The sequence below is a fragment of the Tachypleus tridentatus genome, chromosome 1 (genome assembly GCF_004210375.1).
Source record: "Tachypleus tridentatus isolate NWPU-2018 chromosome 1, ASM421037v1, whole genome shotgun sequence".
In the NCBI taxonomy this organism is placed as follows: domain Eukaryota; kingdom Metazoa; phylum Arthropoda; class Merostomata; order Xiphosura; family Limulidae; genus Tachypleus; species Tachypleus tridentatus.
In genome coordinates, this window is record NC_134825.1 from 50,973,244 (window position 1) to 50,993,973 (window position 20,730).

The 20,730-nt window shown below is 31.3% G+C and overlaps 1 protein-coding gene across 1 annotated transcript in view; it reads left to right on the forward strand.

Moving 5' to 3' along the window:
- Positions 1 to 20,730, forward strand: part of LOC143248542 (dynein axonemal heavy chain 5-like) — a 173,131-nt gene that overhangs the window by 58,695 nt on the left and 93,706 nt on the right. The window contains 12 exon segments of the mRNA XM_076496978.1: positions 2,212 to 2,382; positions 3,620 to 3,821; positions 9,084 to 9,319; positions 9,474 to 9,692; positions 9,980 to 10,042; positions 10,870 to 11,108; positions 13,213 to 13,453; positions 14,125 to 14,324; positions 14,853 to 15,006; positions 15,559 to 15,722; positions 16,018 to 16,225; positions 18,194 to 18,355. Coding sequence (XP_076353093.1) covers positions 2,212 to 2,382; positions 3,620 to 3,821; positions 9,084 to 9,319; positions 9,474 to 9,692; positions 9,980 to 10,042; positions 10,870 to 11,108; positions 13,213 to 13,453; positions 14,125 to 14,324; positions 14,853 to 15,006; positions 15,559 to 15,722; positions 16,018 to 16,225; positions 18,194 to 18,355 — 2,259 coding nt within the window.

Sequence of the window (20,730 nt, forward strand, 5' to 3'; positions counted from 1 at the left end):
GCTACAGCTTTGTCAGGATGAAAACTTTCCACAAAACTTTGTAACTCTCCCCATTTTCCACACATTTTTTTGATTTGTGAACTAGGAACATCCTCCCTTCCCTCCTCCTCATCTGAAGACACTTCCTCAGTTGCCTTCCGTTGTTGCTCCTGATGGTACTGGAGTTCTTCCATGGTGAGCTCAGTGTTGTGGTCTTCCACCAAGTCCACCACATCATCACCACTCACATTCAAGCCCATACACTTGCCTAGTGAGACAATATCTTTGACAACAAGCTCAGCCTCAAAGCCTTCAAAGTCTCAATCTGCTACTGAGTCTGGCCACAATTTCTTCCAAGCTGAGTTCATGGTCCTCAAAGACACTTCCCTCCAGGCTATGCCTATGATCCTCAAGCAATGGAGGATATTAAAGTGATTTTTCCAGAACTCTCTGAGGGTTAACTCTGTGTCAGAGGTCACTTCAAAGCACCTTTGAAGCAGTGCTTTGGTGTAGAGTTTCTTAAAATTCGATGTGACCTGAAGGTCCATGGGCTGAATGAGAGGAGTCGTGTTAGGGGGCAAGAGCTTCACCATAATGAAATTGTACTCCTTCACCAGCCCATCCTCCAAGCCTGGTGGATGAGCAGGTGCATTGTCCATCACAAGAAGGGACTTGAGTGACAACTGTTTTTCCGTGAGGTAATTCTTTACACTTGGGGCAAACACTTCATGGACCCACTCCATAAAAAATTGCCTGGTTACCCATGCTTTACTATTAGCCCTCCACATGACATTTAGTTTACTTTTCAGGACATTATTTTTCTTAAAAACCCTCGGGTTCTCAAAATGGTACACAAGCAAAGGCTTAAGTTTTAAGTTCCCACTTGCATTACTACATAACAATAGAGTTAGCCTATCCTTCATTGGCTTGTGTCCTAGCAGTGACTTCTCCTCCTTGGTGATGTAGGTCCTCTTTGGCATTTTCTTCCAAAAGAGGCCTGTCTCATCACAGTTGAATACTTGTTGAGGAATAAAACTCTCAGCTTCTACATAGTCCTTAAATTCCTAACAAATTTATCAGTGGTGTCTTTGTTAGAAGTGGGACCCTCCCCATGTCTCACCATACTATGTATGCCACTTATCTTCCTAAATTTTTCAAACCATCCCTACTAGCCTTAAAGGCATCAGCACTCGTTCTAGGGGTGTTTTTCAGGAGGACAGCATGCAACTGCTTTGCTTTCTCACAAATGATAGTCTCAGAAATGCTATCACCAGCAAACTGTTTTTCGTTTACCCAAATCAACAACAATTTTTCTACCTCTTTCATTGTTTGTGATCTTTGTTTCATAAGCACTGTCACTCCTTTTGCAACATAAGCTCCTTTGATGACATCTTTATTTTTCAGTATGGTGCAGTATGCTACCAAACTGTGTAGCAAGGTCAGACACGCGAACACCACTCTCTTACTTTGCTATGAGATCTTTTTTCACCTCTATTGTGGCTCTAACAACTTTTCTTTTTGGTTTGCTGCTCTCATTATCCTTCATTGACCCCATGGTGGCTTATTTAATTAGAATATTTAGAAAAAAGAAAAACAAGAATGTTCACAGCAGATTTTAGCTGGGGTGTGGACTGAGCGACAGGTGCAGATAAAATGTTTTGGGCAAGCTTGGTGTGGGCCGAAAATGGTCAAAGGGTCGTTTGGGTCATCAGTCGGGTTATTTCAGGGGTTCGGGAATCGAGTTTATGTTCAACAATCAAGACATTTTTTTCTCAAACAATAAAAACCGAATTGTTTGAAAAGGGAGTCGTTTGAGAACCAAGGTTCCACTGTACTCTGAAAGAGTTCTTTTGTTGAAATATAATGATTTAGGTAGCTGTATAAGTACAATAAACTTTAGTTTTACTCAGTCAATACTGTGAAATTGTCGTTAATATTCAGACATTTTAAAGGTGGTTTTAAATGGACAATTTTTACAGTCACCATTTTGTTTAACCACAATTTCTCCTATTGAGTACTATAATACTTAAATGATATCTTTTATGGCAAGACTAGACTTACTTTTATAAGTTATGTTTAGATCATAATGAAGGTTAATAACAAAAATTGTCTGAGTGCAACAAAACAGGTGAATTTGTATTTGCTGTTTAATTTAGTTTTTATTAAACTTGGTACTTATGGAAAGTTTGAATTCAGTTTTTAAAATCCAGATTTTCTTTTCTGTTTATCAAGCATGTTAGATCAGAAGACTCAGGACAGATATTACTTTTTGATGACAGTGATCATCTAGTGGCTAAAGCATCAACGTTAAAATCAGCTAACTTATATAGGCATGTTAATGAAAACAAAGATATCGCTAAGTTACTTTCTCTTCTTTCTTTCAGTTTGAGTGCAACAAAACAGGTGAATTGTATTTGCATTTTTTACCAAAATTGAACAAATTATTAATAATGCTATTGTAGTTCTGGTCTGATTAATGAAACACATTTGTAATAAAATTGAACAAATGATTAATAATGCTATTGTAACTCTGACCTGATTAATGAAATGCAAGGGTTTATCCTACTTAGCTTTTTGTGTTCACATAATTAGCTTATATCATGTAACTAATATGTGTAAATGTCGATACAACATTAAATTCCAAAGTTATGGAATTGAGGAAAACAAAGACAGTTGTCTTTACTAGCAGAACCTTGGTTGAAGTATATAAAGTATTTGCAAAATGTGCAAATGTCTTTGTTTTCCTCAATTCTGTTGCTTACATATTTGAAATATTAAAACATTACTGTTTATCCATTCTAAAGTGATTTAAAGTGATAACTAGATAAAACCAATTGAAAAATTTCATAATATTATAGTAATAATACACCAGAAGGTTGACAGGTAATTTCTAGCAATAGTGACTTTTAAATAATTTCATATGCAGGATTAAAGGTGAAGTTTATGGAATAATATAGTTTGCAATAAAATGTATGTGTGAGAAACTTTTTTACTTGGGAACTGTATTCTAGTGTCCAACAATAAGATTTCAGTTTGAAAGAATGAAGTTAGAATTACACAAACAAGGTATACATATAGTCAGTTAATGGCATACAGTTACTGTAATTTTTCATGTGAAAGTTCTTTTTAAAGTATCTGTGAGGCTGGAGAACTTGCATTCAGTGTTTAGATTTCTGTGCATGATATTTGAAAAAATTAAAAAAATTGCCTTTAATTCTAATTCCACAAAATTAAATGAAGTGTATAAATGTCATTAATATTTTATAAAAATATAAGGAAGTTAATGTTAAGTGTAATATATTTTTGATTTATTTCAATGATGTTATGTGGTAAAATTTTATTACTAAAAATATTAAAAATTAATCTACTGGAAGCTGGTTATTTAGAATGACTTCAGTGATACAAACTTGTCAATTTAGTATGTCTTTGTTCTATGATCATTTAAATATGTATGAAATACAGTAATGTTTGTGATGAATGCTGTTGAAAGAAACTAGGATATTTTATCTCTTGTATATATTATATATTATTACATTGTTATGTGAAACAGTTTTAGAATGTTGTATTTTGAATCACTAATTTGTTTACATTTAATGTTTACTTTAATAACCAAGTATGAATTTTGCATATTATAATATAGGAGGTTATGCAAGCTGTTCAAACCTTTTCTAAATATCATCATTTATGGAGATTAGATCATAAGCAGGAAATAAAAAAGTTTGAGTCAGAAAGTTACCAGCTAACAGATTATGAAACAAAGATACAGCATTACCAAGAAATTGAGAAACAAATTATGGAAGAACCTGATGTTATGCAAGTTGGATGTCTGAGTCTTTGTACAGGTGAGTTCTTAATGTAAATTATCATCCATAATAAAATGTTGAAAATGTATGATAACTTCATGTACCAATAGTGGTATCATTTTTGTTTTATTTTGTATTGTGAAATGTAATGACTAATAAGCTTAAGTGTTAGAACCAGTTTGTGATAAAGATAAATATACTGTTTTAAAACTATTAAATTACAGTTCTTAGTATTTTAAAAGATTTCTTTTTTATTGTTGTTCTTTTTAATATGAAAGTATAAAATCACAATGCTGTTTGATAGTCCAAAGAAACAGTTGTATTACTTGTAAAGAAGAATAAGGAAGATTATTTCCTTTTTAATTGTGCTTCGAGAAATACATTCTCAGTATATTTGTAACTGTTAACTTGAGTAGATAATAACAGTATGATTAAAGTGGTGTGTATCATGTTTGTTTAATTAATAGTAAACCTTCAATCTTATATTAACCTGTTGAATACCTTTAAATGCAGTTGATAGTTTGCCATAAAAATATTTAACATGGTACAGTGATTTTAGTTGTCTTAAACTTTGAGTGTTTTCAGGTTTATCTGGATCATATATTATCTATATAACTTGAAAATAATCTACTGCTGATTTCTAAATTAAAAACAAAAAACACACATTTGCTGCATTCCACTGCATTCTTTGAAAAAGTGCTTTAGTAAGATGAAGTTCAAAATTAATGCATCCAAGTACTAGTTATACAAGTTTTATGATTATTCCTGCTCCTTCAAAAAGGTATGATCCTAACTTTTATTGCAAACTTATCCTGTTGGGCAAGTGAATGCCATTTTGTTTTTTATTTGGCCAGTTTTAATGCAAACTTAACCTAAACAATGAAGAAGTACATCTATGCTGTGAAGGATTCAACTTTACAGCAACACCTAGAAATATTCCATCCATTGAAATGAAAGCCTGCCTGGAAGACCTAGCTAGAAGATTGGTAATCCACTCTAGACAAACTAAAAACACTAACAAAACAACGAAAAACAACCACCAAAAAGAATATAACTTCAACAGTTCCACTGACAACCAACAACCTATCTTTCCAGGTAGAACTGAAAACATCTATTTCCCTGAAACACCTCAAAACAGTATCTTAAACAACTTTTCCAAAGAATTTTCACTCAAAACTATCAACATAATTTAACAGAAAAGAAATCTAAAAATCAACATCACACAAAAAGATATTAATGCTATAAACAACTTAAAACAAGACAACAACATCAAAATTCTAAAAGCAGATAAAGGCAGTGCTATATTTACAATGAACACAAATTAATACATTCAAAAATGAACATCTTATCAGATACAAACAAATTTAAACTACTAAACACAAATATAACAAAAACACATAAAAACCAGTTAAATAAATACTACTAAAAATGAAGAAAACCAACACAATCTCAGAAAACATTTATTCTTACCTATGAAAAACTGACACACACACCACAGTAATACGGTACCCTCAAGCCTCACGAACCTGATTGTCCACTACGACCCATAATGTTGACCTATGAATCATTTAACTACAACCTCAGTAAATATATAGTGTGGGCATTTTCTAAACATGTAACATCAGCCAGCTCCTTTTTAAAAGACTCATTTAACTTTAAATGTATTCTTAATCAACTAAATCATAAAACTTTAATGGCCAGTTTTGAGGTAATCTCCCTCTTCACAGAAGTCCCAACAACTGAATCCTGCAAGATAGCTTTAGAACTTTATATCCAAGACCCCAACATTTTGATACACATACCCAGCAACCAATTAGCAACCCTTATAAAATTCACTACTGCCAAAACTAACTTTATGTTCAATAACCAAAACTACCTACAAATAAATGGCCTAAGTATGGGGAATCCTGTGCCACCAGTTCTAGCCAACATATTTATGACACAGATTGAATCACAAGCGATTAATTCAGCCTTACACCCACCACTGTACTAGTACAGGTATGTTGATGATACAATTGTTGGATTCATTTCTACAGAACACACACATATCTTTTTCAACCACATTAACTCTATACACCCCAACATTAAGTTCACCTGTGAACATAAAAAAGCTCACCAAATAGCATTTCTCAACCTCAAGAGTCAAAAGAACTGATACACTATTCAAAACAGAAGTCCACAAAAAAATCACCCATACTGGATTATACATTCCCTGGTACTCAGCACATGAAACAAAATAAAAACTCAACATATTAAGAAACCAGATAAACACAGTCACAAAGCTATGCTCTCCTGACAAAATTAACAATGAAATCAACAAAATAAAACAGCACTTTATCAACATCAACAAATTTCCTCAAAACCATGGAAAAATTATACACACACACCTAGACCAACAACAAACAAACAACAATAAATTCCAAGATACAACAAACTACAAAACCTCACACTGTTGCATATTGTATGCTTCTAACATCAGCGAAAAAATAACCAACACCTAGACAAAAATTTATAGCAAAACACAACATTCCAGTAAACACCAAATTTATTCAGAAATCAGGTACAAAAGTCCACACTATGTAAAAACTACACTGACAAACACAAGACCAACATAATTTATAAAATACAATGAAACAACTGCCATGACTTCTATATTAGAGAAACGAGCAGAAAAATGGAAACTATATTCAAAGTACACAAAAAAAACACCTTCACATGTTTTTGAACACTGTAAATCAAATAAACACAACATAACTATAGAAAACACCCAGATATTAGGCAGGGAAACAAATATAAACAAACACAAAATCAAAGAAGCTCTACTTATACAGCAACTAAAACCAAAATTAAACCATTATAAAGGAACACCATTATACCTATACTAATTAATAATCTAACATCCATCTGCAATGTCCCCTACAATCTGGTACCCGTTTATACTCTTGTCCCTAAGATATGTCCGTCAACGGTCACATTCAAACACTCTCTCTTTCTTAATATGAGGATGACCTAGGAAGGTTGAAACATTGTTCTCTCCTTATCAGTAAAAGTGTTAATACCCATACCAACTGCTCTGAGATACATTTTTAAGTTCTTGTATATTTTTGTCATAAGTGCAGTAATAATATAACAGTGGTGAAACAAATACTTTCTAATATGGTATATTATCTATTCTCACATAAATAGCTATTCTTATTCAGTGCTGTCCTCTATATGCAAAAACATTTTCTGAGCACACCACAAGCCTTAGAACTTTCACCCATTTGGAAGTAATTAATTCCAATGTATCTTGCATGCAAATTATCATGCAACAAACTTCAACAAAAAAACAAGCATGTCTCTCCTCATGATACATGCAATTCCTTCTACTCAGTCCTACTGAACTATCACTTCTTGTTTAGTAGTAATTGTGTCAATACGTTTTTTTTTTTTTTGTTGGTGTTCTTCATATCATTTGCTTTTGTGAATTTTATTAATGTGATTTTTGAAGTGGACTTTTTTTATTAATTATTTACATACTTTGTAGAAGAATTGTTTAGTTAACTCAACTTTCCAGTATTTTGTTCTCTCTTTCAATTTTCTTTTAATGTCACACACAATTATTTGATTTATATTTCTGAGATTAATGTTACCACTTTGAGTATCATACCTCCTACTGGCACTATATCACAGGCTAAAATTGAAGATACCCCTTGTTGGATTTATTTGCAATTGTCCACCAAGAAAATGATCGTTATATGGCTCAACCCTCTTCTTCTCAACTTGCTCCACTTCCTCCTGAACACACTGAATCTGTTCAACACAACAAAGATTTTGATAGATTTTTTCTCCCACCAGATTTTGTCATATCTTCCTATGTACCAACTGTGGAATCAGTTAGATCTAATATGGCATTTTTAGGCATGATTTCACCAATTTCATGTGATCTCTGTTATTCTTTATTGCATGATATATATTTTTCTCAATATTTAATTTTCCCACTCTTTACAGATATTTGGGTTTATGCTGAGTAATTTACTTCACAATTGGTTGAGGGTGCCAACATGCCTCACCCACCATGGGCTATGGATCAGTTTGTTTTAGCTTACCATCAGACTGACTGTCCATTTCTTGACTCTCAGGTTAACTGAAGATGACCTAAGAAGGTTGAAACATTGTTTTGTACTTTATTTTAATTAAAGTTTTAATACCCATACCAATTGTCTTAAGAATATATATGTAAAAATGGCTGGTTTGAGTTTAGAAAATTTTTTTATCCAGAGGAGAGAACAACATTTCAACCTTCTTCGATCATCATCAGGTTCACAAAGAAAAAAGAAGGTTAAAACGTTGTTCGCTCCTCTGGATAAAAAAATTTCTGAACCCAAACCAGCCGTTTTTACATATATATTTTTCTCTACAAGTGGGTTTTCTCATCATCACTGTCTTAAGAATACATTCCCACCTTCTCCTTGTCGCCTTTTTTGATGGAATTTTGTTCTCCACTTGCTAGCTGCTCCCTCTCTTATGACTGTTGAGGCTCTGTCACAGGAGGTGTGGTCTCCAATAGCAGCTTTCATTCCCTTAGGTTGTACTCGTGAGCTCTTCACAACCAGTGGAATCTTATGCAGGATCCTTTGATGGTTTTTATTTCTCTTTCTCCTACCATTCTTGGCATTCTGCATTGTTGTAACATGTCAGCAGGAGTTCCACTTCCTCCTCTTCATCTGGAATTACACATTTTTGCAGATGCATCCCTTGGGAGTTGGAGTGTGTGGGGTTGATCAACAGGAGACCTCAGGACATTATAACTTTCTATTGACTTAAATATAGAACTTGAAGAATCTCAGTTACTTTGTGCAGGTGACTAAAAAACAAATAACAATTATTCAGAACTAATAATTCAAGAACAGAATAACTCATATTGAAGGAAAAGCATTTCCGTGACACAAATTATAATGTATATGCAAAAAGAAAAGATAGCAATTTGGTTGAAAGTTGATAGATTGCAATTCAAGAAGAATGCAGAAAGCAAACTGCAGGTGGATTAACACAAACATATATATAATGCAGAAAATTGTAAGTTTATTCTATAACTTTACAGATACTAATGAAAATGCAAAATTACGATAGTATGTTTTTATCTTTTCAGTTGGATGGACAAGGAAATGTTTAAAACTACTTGTATAAATTAGACTCTTACATGTTTTGGACAGTTTTACTTTTGGTAGTGTTGATTCTCATTTAATTCTTTTGGTTATGATTAGTCTTTTAGAAATGAAAACAAATTAAAAGTTTTTAAATTTTCATTTCTTCCTTTAGAAAACCTGAAAATGGCATTAGCTCTTGAGGCTCAGGTGTGGTCTGTTCAGTATGGAAAGTCCATGAAAAAATTATATAGTTCTCAAATGGATTTAATTTTTGGTGCTATAAATGATTTATCAAAAAGATTGAGTAGGCCTATTCAAGATTTGGATGATATCCGCACATCAATGTCTGCTTTGAAAGAAGTTCGTGATCGAGAAGTTGAAATTGACCTTGCCATTGGGCCTGTTGAAGTAAGAATTTTGCTAATTTTTTGAAGCCATTTCTTTGACTCGTTATGTTTAGAATTATAAAGTTTATAATGAAATTTTATTTTTGATTAACATATATTTCATGTAACATGGCTTGAAAATATGGCTTCTGATATTTGTATTTCCAATTTTTCAGGAATGTTACAGTATTCTGAATAAACATAATTTGAATGTAACCAAAGAGGAAATGGAGAGAGTGGATAATGTTCGATACTCCTGGCAAAAGTTGTTAGCCCTAGCTGGAGAAACACAGACAATACTAGCTTATATCCAACCTCACTTTAAAGCTGAACTCTTAGAGAACTTATCACTGTTTGATAATGAGTGTCAAGATTATTATAGAGACTATGAAATGGTATTCATGTTTTCTTTATGCATCAAAGTGTTAATACAAATCTGTGAATTAATAGATAAAAACTGTCTGTCAATGGTGTTTTTATTCAGTTTATTTTAATATCAAATTCAGCTAATTTAGTGAAACAGCATTTTACTGTGTTTTTATAAAACTTACATATAGAAATATAAAAGCTGTGACAAGTTATTGAAAAAGGTGAAATTAATGTGTTTGTTCAAGATTTTGAAAATAATTTTTATGCATGTTGATGTCTGAAAATTTTATTTTTTTGTTATTTTCTTCTTAAGAATGGCCCTATGATTGCTGGTCTTTCACCAAAAGAGGCATCTGAAAGGCTTGGAATATTTCAGGTGATTGAATTTGGTTTTGATGAAGTGTTTAAGATTTGAAGGTTCAGTATGATTTTATTATTAAGAAATTGTTTTAGAAGAGTAACAGTGGTGATTAATTTTATTGTTACTCTGGTTGATTTACAGTTCCTATAATACAAATTGTAATGGATAGTGTCACAAAAAACGTCCACTGGCTGGTGGTGAGATATGCAATTTTTGAAACAATTTACAACTTTGGTGTCTTGTAAAAGGTTTAATAGTGATAAGCATTATAACTGAACTAGTAAATGTTGTGTGAAGAGAGTATATTGCAGTTACAATAATTTAAAATAACATTAGAAAATGGGTAAGCTAAAATCTTAGGTAGTTTTTGTTATTCTGTATAATTATATATTTAAGTTGAACCTTTTGTGTATAAAAGAATTCAAGAAATACAATTCTCACAAGAGATTGTGTGTGTGAACAGTAATTTAACTGTTTTATTATGTCAGTTATTTATTCCAAGAACAAATTTAAAACATAGAAATTTGAGTTTTATTTTCAGTGTGTAACTGAGAGTTTGAAAAGCATCATTAAACAACTTGTTTAATTCTATAGTGAACATACAACTTATTTGACCTAAAAAAACCTTGAGTGCATGTTTATGTTATAGTTTTATTGCATTAGACATATTAATATGTTTAAAATAACATCAGGTTATAGTACTTTCCTAGCAGGGCATGCAACTTAAACAGTAATTTTAGTTAGTTTTTGTAGTAGCTACATGAGTTGATACTTTCATGCCTAGCTTTTTCAGTTCTAGAATGAAAATATTCTGCAACTGTTTGTCTAATTTTGTTTTTCAGAATCAGTTTGATGTATTGTGGAGGAAATACATTAGCTATTCTAATGGAGCAGGCCTTTTTGGACTCCCAGTATCAAACTTTCCAAGACTTCATCAGATTCAGAAAGAATTGGGTCTTCTACACAAGCTGTATCGACTTTACAATGATGTTGTAGATCGAGTCAACAGCTACTATGAAATTCTCTGGGTCAACATTAATATTGAAGAGATAAACAATGAACTTCTGGATTTTCAGAACAGGTATATCATTATAATTAAGTAAAAAGTATATGTAATTATGGAACTAGATTGTGTATTGAGTTAAAACAGTTGTAAAGAAGCTTCTTAGTAAAAATATGAACGATGTAAAAAAAATCACTTATCTGAAAAGCAGAAACCAAATAACTGAGATATTTAAACATTTCTCTCATATATGTCTTTTTGTCTTGTTACGTTTACTATTAGTAGTGTGCATCTTTACCAGTATACCAGTACTGGATGGTTTGCATACTAGTAGTAATTGTATTATTGTATATTTCCTCAAACCTGGATTTTCTTTGTATTTTTTAACTTAAAATTTTGATAAAATAAACAACTTATACATATTTGCTTCAGAAATACTACTTATCTCTCTGCATCACTACATGTAGTACTTCACATGCATCTACTGTGGAATTTCCTGCACAAGCACAATCCTTGAATAAACTCCTACACATGTCTAGGCTTATTATGTTGTGACTAGAGATACTTTATCTGTTCATTGGACTGACATTAGTACACATGCCTGCATGTGACAGATTGTGGATTTCACTCTGTGGCTTTCACTTCCACAACCTTATTGAGTTGTGATAAAACATAATGTTGATATTCCCACTTTTATTCAACAGGTGGTTGGTTCTCTTTTGCCTATTTCTTCTTCAATTTAAGTCCCTTTGCCAGCTCTTCTGCTTACAACCTTTGTTTCTGGCTCTTCTCTTGTTAAGTTCACAGCTTTTTTTTACCCTTATGTTAAATGTCTCCTTGGGTGTTATGCTTCATTAATCTCAGGTCTTGTCCCTTTCTACTTTAACTGGTTAGGTTAACAAACTCATTAATCTCATATATTCTTCTTTGAGTGAGTCTGAATTTTTTATTTAATGTATTATTTTGCCACTTTTGGCATGTTATAGCCTCTCTTGCCTCTTTTATTTCTGATCTTTAAAGATCTTATTTGCTGGTATATGGAATACACTTATCATATTTGTCTTCCATTGCTTGTATCACTGAGTACGTTCCTGTGCCTCTGGTTTATACCTCCCTTCAGTCACCACTGTCCAACCTACATATAGGCCAACAGAGAAAGTGTCAACACTCTTCATGTTACTTCCCCTGTAGACCAATTAAACACCAGTTTAATGCAGTCAAACTGTTATTGCCTTAAGAAAACAGTTACTGGTGATCAGAGTGTTTAGTCCATTGATATGGGAGAAACACTTTCAATAAGATGGTGAGCTTTGCTTGTTGTGTTTTTCAGTTTTCTCCATGTCATTCATATATTTAATATCAGCTCCATCTGTATGCTATGATTTTTTTTAAACATTCTAACATATTGCATGTTTTGTTCACAATTATGGACTGAGTTATATGGAAGAGGGTGAGACTGTAATTTTCTATGTACCAAATATAATATTTTACAGAATCAGACAATGCTACATCATTTGTAAACGACCTCAAACAAGTGAATGTTTAATGCAAAGTTGCATTACAAATAATTAGTTTTTGATAAGAATTGTTCAGTGTAAAAAAAAAGACACACTTTCAGCATTCTTAAGAGTTTGAGATACACACATTATTAGAAGGATTACACTTTATTAGTTAAAAACTAAAAAGTATTAAAAATGTACAGGATTTGTATTTTTCTGTGCTGCTACCTTGCTATTTAAAGACAGACATTTGCAGTGAAGTTTCATATTTTTTAATATACTACTTAAATAATTTTGTGAAAGCATCATACTTCCAGCATTGATTTTGTGCAATATATTTTAAAATGCATTACAGTACAATACATTTAAAATATTGCAGTTCAAAATATGTGGTATTACTGATCTACTTTTTACTTTAGTGTTAATTTAACTTATTTCTTGCACATTATGTTTATTGTGTTTCGATTTATCTCTATTTTTTTGTTGTAGAAACTCTTAAGGAGTATATTCTATCTTCTTACGCAGTATGATACATAAAATACTACCAACTGGTTTCTTTGAAAGTAAAAATTAATATAAATATATAATTTATCATTTTTAATATTCACTACAATTAACTGATAAGCAAGTAACTTTTAAACACTGAAAACATTTTTTATAAAACTGCAGTTATGAATTTTTAGATGTCGTAAGCTGCCCAAAGGTCTCAGGGAATGGCCAGCTTATAATGCACTTAAGAAAACCATTGATGATTTTAGTGACCTCTGCCCATTGTTGGAACTAATGACAAACAAAGCCATGAAACCTCGTCATTGGCAAAGACTGACAGAAGTCATTGGTCATACATTTGATTTTGATAGTGTGAACTTTTCTTTGAAGAACATTCTAGAAGCACCTTTATTGTCTTATAAAGAGGATATAGAGGTTAGAATTCATGTTGCATCAATAGTAATATAAGTACTCGTGTCAAAATTAAAGAGCTTGGGTATGTTAATTAGGTATTGGTTTTTGGTATATATATTGTGCTCAACTTATTTTATGTTTTCTATATTTTAAAAAATTATATCTTTCTGTATGTCTGTTAGACACAAATTTAATCAGTTGTGTTTTGTAACTTGATATGCAAACAAGCATTGTTGTGTGCTTTGATATTATGAAGCCTGCCTTGTTTCTTTTGTTGTTATTGTATGAGAGTAATTTTGCAAATATCTGATACATTTTTGACATAACAGCAATCTCTTTTTGTTCTATTATAAATAATCATTACATAAAGATTGAAATGATGTACAATCATGAGCCATTAATGTCATCAGATATTGAATATGATATATTATACAGACTTCTGATATTTATGGTTATTTATGGATTTAAATTATGCAGCTGTTCCATTGATGCTATTAGGCAAAGACAAGCAAATATAACATCTGTTATTAATCTTACCCTTTATTTTTCAAATAAAAACCCTGTGTATTTAAATAATTGTTTTGTCAATTAGATATCAATCATATTATGGCTAGTAGCCTAAGCCTAATTACTGATTAATAAGTTGTTGTTTTTTCTATCATATAATTAAAGGCTGATATTTCTTCCATCAGGACATCTGTATATCAGCATTAAAAGAAAAAGACATTGAAGCAAAGCTGCGACAGGTTACGTCAGAGTGGTCATTGCATGAAGTCACTTTCTCACAGTTTAAGAACAGAGGAGAGCTACTGCTTCGAGGTGACAATACTGCTGAAATTATCTCACTTCTAGAGGATAGCCTAATGGTTTTAGGCTCTTTACTAAGTAATAGGTGGGTATGATTTTAAATTTTAATTCTAGTAGTGTCTAATTTGTACTCAAAATATATATTCTTTTTTAATACATTTTTAGTAAGTACAGATACTGCTATCAGTAATTGCAAAGGAACTATGAATTACCACTTTAAAAATGATAAGAGCAATGAGATACAGAGACCAGTGGAAGTCCATGTTGTTAAGTCTGTTTTAATAAAAATTGTCTATATGTACATTACATTATGCCTAGTATTGTTATTTCATTCTCACAAACTCAGTTACTCAGTTTCATTGTGAATATCTTCTTGAACTCTTGTTATTAAGTGGATCTATCTCATTGCTCTAAGTTTAACCAAGGTTTATGTGAATATACCATACATATACTTGTTTATTGTTAGTCATAAAGTTTTTGTTTATGGTGTGGTTCATAAATGACCCTGAAAAATCTCACAATATAACTGGAAATAAAAACTGTAAATCTTTGTTATCAATTAAATAATTTTCTTTTAATGTTAATGTTATTTGTATTAAATTTATTTTAATAGGTACAATGCTCCTTTTCGTAAGCAAATTCAGAAGTGGGTGCAAGACCTCTCTAACACCTACGAAATACTAGAACGCTGGCTTTTCGTGCAGAATCTTTGGGTGTATTTGGAAGCAGTTTTTGTTGGAGGAGACATTGCTAAGCAACTGCCTAAGGTTAGTAGTTTATTAAATAATTTTAAGTTAAACTTGTTACAAACCATCATTAGAATAACTATGTATTATTACTGAATAGATACTTTGCATTTTGTTGTTATACCTGTGTAATGTTTTTATATTTATGGTACTAAGGTGTGAAAATAATTTTTGAAAAACATTTAATAATCAAGCATGTTGTGTTTATCAGTTTTTCAGATGAGAAAATGTGGCTGACAATTTAAGTCATGTAACTTGAATAAATTAAATGTGTACATGGCAAAATGATACGTTTATTTATTGTTTTTTTTTTCTTTTATTGTATTCATTCTGAACTGAAAGATTTTAATGACTTTAGTGTCTAAAACTTGCATTTAATGTTTATCCCAAAAGTAATCTCTGATTTTAAATAGGTATAAAAACATAGCTACTTGTTTTTTTACTTCAATATAATTTCTCATGGGATAAAAGTATATTTTGTTATTTTTCACATTGGATTGTAACAGTAACTGTTAAATGATAAAAAATGTTGAGAAGTTGTATTTTATAACATTCTAATTTTTTGTCATACAGGAGGCTAAAAGGTTTGCAAGCATTGATAAGTCTTGGGTAAAAATCATGACAAGAGCCCATGAAAGACCTAATGTAGTGGAATGTTGTGTGGGAGATGACACATTGAAGCAGTTACTTCCCCATCTTCAAGAACAACTAGAGCTATGTCAGAAATCTTTGACTGGGTAGAAGGGATACTTAATTTTTTCACACACAAGAATGCAGACTCTTAAAAATAATCCATATTTAGACATAATTGTTTTAGATAATATATTTAATTATATGTATAGGTTTTATACTATAATGTTTCACAGTGTTCTTTACCTAATATGAATATTTTTATTCATAATGTAACCAAAAAGTGTTTATAAGCATTTTAACATTTTGCGACAGTGCCTCAGTAAAACAAATTATATGTGTGTGTGTGTGTGTGTATATATATATATATATATATATATTGTATATTTTATTCACTAACAGATATCTGGAGAACAAGCGACTGCTATTTCCTCGATTCTTTTTTGTGTCTGATCCAGCACTATTAGAAATTTTAGGACAAGCTAGCGACTCTCACACTATTCAAGCTCACTTGCTAAGCATCTTTGATAACACTAAATATCTAGTCTTCCATGATGACCACTATAATATGATTCTTTCTATTGTTTCTTCTGAAGGAGAAACTATAAAGGTTGGGTTTGCATTTGTAATGCCAGTGGACCTTGTATATTGTACTTTTATTGCACTATATCTTGAGTGTAGAAAAGTAATTTAATTTAAAAACTAAAACCTAAATGTTTTCAAAAATTCTTTGTTGAATCTTTAAAACTTTAAAATTTTGTTATTATATAGTGAATTTTTATGTATGCAGTAACATTGATAATGCTTTAAAATATTGTTTTTAGGTATTTTCTTCATTTCTATCTAAGACTTCTAACTTTTTGTTCCATATTAAGTGACTAGAAAGAAAGGAAACATTGGAAAAAGATAACTACAATCCATTATATTTTCTATATATTATTGATGATTGAGCTAGATACTTGTTAATATACAGTATTGTGCAAAAGTGCCAGGACAAAGTAAAAATTATGTTGTAACATATTTAATCAAAGTGTTTTTTAGATTTTACTCCAAATATCTTTAATACACTCCCATAAAGTTTTTTTTAAAGTAACTTTTGATTTTTCGACTTTTTGATCTGTCAATTCCCAGATCTGTTCAATTGCATTGATATCTGTTGGGGCCATTGGATTATTTACATGACTCCAGTAGCTTCTTTCTTAGCTAAGTAATTTTTGCATAAGTTGAATGACTGTTTCAAGTCATTATATTCTTGATAAGAGAATTCTTTACCAATAATACGCACACCACTGGGTATACTGTGGCAAATCAGTATCTGATGGTACTTGTGCTTGTCCATTACACTATCTATTTTGCAAATATCTCCTGTTGCCTCAGCACAAAAACACCCCCAAACCATCACACTACCTCCCTAGTGCTTCATGGTAGGTGCTATGCATTGAGGTAAGTACCTTTCACCTTTCTTCCATCAAATGTACAACCTATGCTTTAAACCAAATTTTTCAAAATTGGACTCATCCATCCATAACACCCTTTTCCAATCATCAACAGTTTATTTTATTGTGTTTTTTAGCAATTATAAGTCTATTGACAATAGTTAGAGATCAAAATAAAGGTTTTTTAACTGCTACATAACCACATATTCTATTCTCATTGTGTTTTCTTGATACTGACACTTTTTTGTTATTTACTACCTAGTCATTTATCTCTTGTTTGAGATCAGTGGCAGTCTTCCTACTCTCCCAAAGGCTGCATAAGCAAAGATATTTAACATCATTGAGTTTCGGTATTTTGCCTCCTCCATTCCTATTTTCCAATCTACCTGTCTCAGGCTCATGGTCTGGGATGTACTTGACAGTGTTTGAGGAGCATCTCAAGTCTACAGCATTTTGTTGGATAGTCCAACCAGCATCACATCAAGGTTTTATGTAAACTCTCTGCTTTGCTGAAAATTGTCCGTGCTTTTTGGGCTGTGGCATGTCAACAAAACTTAATATATAGTTAAATGCTGTTTTTATTGAGGTTTACTTGTGGAGTGCCATTAAATTGATTTCTTCAAGCATATGCACCCCAGTGGCTCAGTGGACTTACAATGCTAAAAACCAGGTTTCAATACCCATGGTGGGCAGAGCACAGATAGCCCATTGTGTAGGTTTATGCTTAAATCAAAACAACATCAACGATCTTAAGCATATATCAATACCACATGCTAGTTCTTGCTAACTTCTTTCTATATATTTAAAACATTGCATGAGGTACCATGAGAGTTATTTCAGACCCTAACTCTAGCAATGTGTTGATTAATTCAAGCAGAACCCTTGTTATGTGCCCTTGGTACAAATATATAGGAATTCTAAAGAATGATGAGTATTCTCACCATGGATAATTCAGTTGTCAACAGGAATCAGTTAAGCATTACCATAGTGTTGAAATTTACATTCTGTTATGGCATGGAAGAATTAGCCCCATAAAATGTAAAGAATAACAAAATATTCTCTTGTCCCAACACTTTTGTACAGTACTGTACTTGATTTTATAGGAATGAGGCTGTGGTAAATAATTATGTGTTTATTTACAGTTGGAGAAAGCTGTTCAAGCTGAAGGAAATGTTGAAGTATGGTTAATGAGCCTTCTTCAGCAAGCTCAGAAGTCACTTCATGGGATCATCAGACAGGCTGCCATGGCTATACAAGATTCCTTCTTCGTTTTGATGGATTTTTTAAACACTTATCCAGCACAGGTAACATAAACAAGAAAATAATATGAATCATTTAAATTTTCATCTTAAAGTGTGTGTTTAAAAGTACATTGTTTAAATTTAATCCAAGTAGTTATTTGCTTTGAGATGATGCATTAACTGCAAGATCTTTTCCATTATCTGTTTTCTACTCCAATATTCAGTTGACCATTTAACTGTTAACCCTATTGCAACAGGCTTATGTATCTTACATAAGCTTGTAATCCTGGTGGTATACATACTGTAACTATGTAAGCACTTGATGTATCTTCACAAAATTTGGCCAACTTTCACTAAACATTAAGTCTTTAGTGGACAGAAAATCAAAATTTTTACTGAAACCTTTACCTAGTTATATATCTATATGATAGGTTATGAATGTTGACTGCTCTAAGTGCAAAGTGTTTTTCATGTTAAGATTAAAATTACTTTTTTTCATTTGAAATTTGCGTGATTGCACAAATCTTCTAAATAAATATCAAACTTCTTTCAGAAAATAAATTTATATTTTATCTGTTATTTTCTATACTGTAAATGTACATTAGGTAGGTTGATTTAACTGGCCTTGTAGCCATCAGTAAAAAAACCAAAACAAGAAAACCACAGTTGTTTATTTTAAGTAGCTTAAAGCTTGTAACAGTATACATATATTGATATATATTTATATTTAATTTTTTAAATTTATTTCCCTTTGAACTGTGTCTAACTAATAATCCCACCACACATGTTGATTGGTGAATGTGCTGTTCATGTTACCATACTGAATTATGTAGTACTCAATTGCTTGTGAACATACTTCATGAAAGTTTTTTTTTTTTTCATTATCTTACATATGCTTCTAATTTTAACATTTTAGCTACTTTTATAACAATAAATAAAGAATACACACAAAAAACAAGCACTCTAGTACTTAACTTTTTTTTCTGTCAACTGTTGATGAAATTTAAGCCTACTTTTGTATACTAGCAGTTCTACTACTACTTCCACATTAAATATTTTTATTTGGTTCAATGATGCAACTAATAACACAGAATAATAACATGTTAAAGTGAACAATATCTTATAATTATCATAAATTTTCTAGCTTTCTAACTATGTGATAAGATCCATTAAAATTTAGCTAAGCTTGTCAGTGTGTTTCCCATGGGAATAAAGTTTGAATTGGAAACAATATATAAAATTCTCTGTACAGAAAAAAAAGCAACATAATACATTGTTTGATAGATTAAGACTCTGGATTTTCACTGATTATAAATGATGTAGTATTAAACATCAGGGAGAACTATTGGCAATTTGGGAAAGAGAGAAAGTATCAGGTGCATGTGGCAAATAAGATTGAAGCCTGACTTGAGTAATAGGTGAAGTCACAACTGCTCTTCAATCCATGAAGAACATTCCAAAGTTTTAGTCATATATTTTCTTGATGTCTTGAGAAGTTGCATACTATTTCTGAGGTAAAACTACTTTATTAGTTTAAATCTTTCATCCCAGGCTTGTGCAGTTTGTATCATTTTCATATGGGAAGAAAATTTATGCAAAAAAAAAAAACATGTTTACTCTGAGCATTCCTCACAAAACCTCATAAGATTTTGTTAAAGTTTATAAGTATTTTGTACTCGGAGAATGACATTATTTTAATTACGTCTTTCCAATAACAATTTTATTTATCTATAGTAATTATTTGTGCTCAAACTGTTAAAATAATTTAGTGTAAGGTGATTTTCATTTTAAATATAAAGACACTTCTTTATCTTATAATTTTAATATTTTATTTGCATAACCTCTATAACATCCTAAATGAATAACAAAAGTTTTTCTTTGAGGTATATTTTTTTATTTTCTATACAATATTGCTAGCTTTATCTATTATCATCAATGTACAATTCAAAGAAATAATTTAAGAACTAGAGAAAACAAAACATATATATATATATACGTCTTTTAATTTTTTATAGAATATCTTTAAAGATTTTCCTTTTATTAAATTTGTAATTTTAGGTCTTTTCCTTTTTATGTGTTGCTAGTTTTTAATGTTTTGTTTTACTTTTATGTCCTTTACCACTTATTCATCTCAGCAAAAGTCAACAGTACCTTTGAAGCATATTACAGTGTCTTTTTCAGACATGCACAACTCTTTGGCAAAATATTTGTGCATCTCATAATATCATAAACCTTGAAAATTGTTGTGCATCTCATAATATCATAAACCTTGAAAATTGATGCTGAATATGATGTATATTTAAATAGTGTTAAAATCCTTCAATTATGCATTTGAAAACGTACCTAATACATAATTAAATAAAATATAACAGCAAGATCTAAATACGATTTAAACTGTTTCTCTACCTGTAATATATTTATGTAAAGAACAACCATAA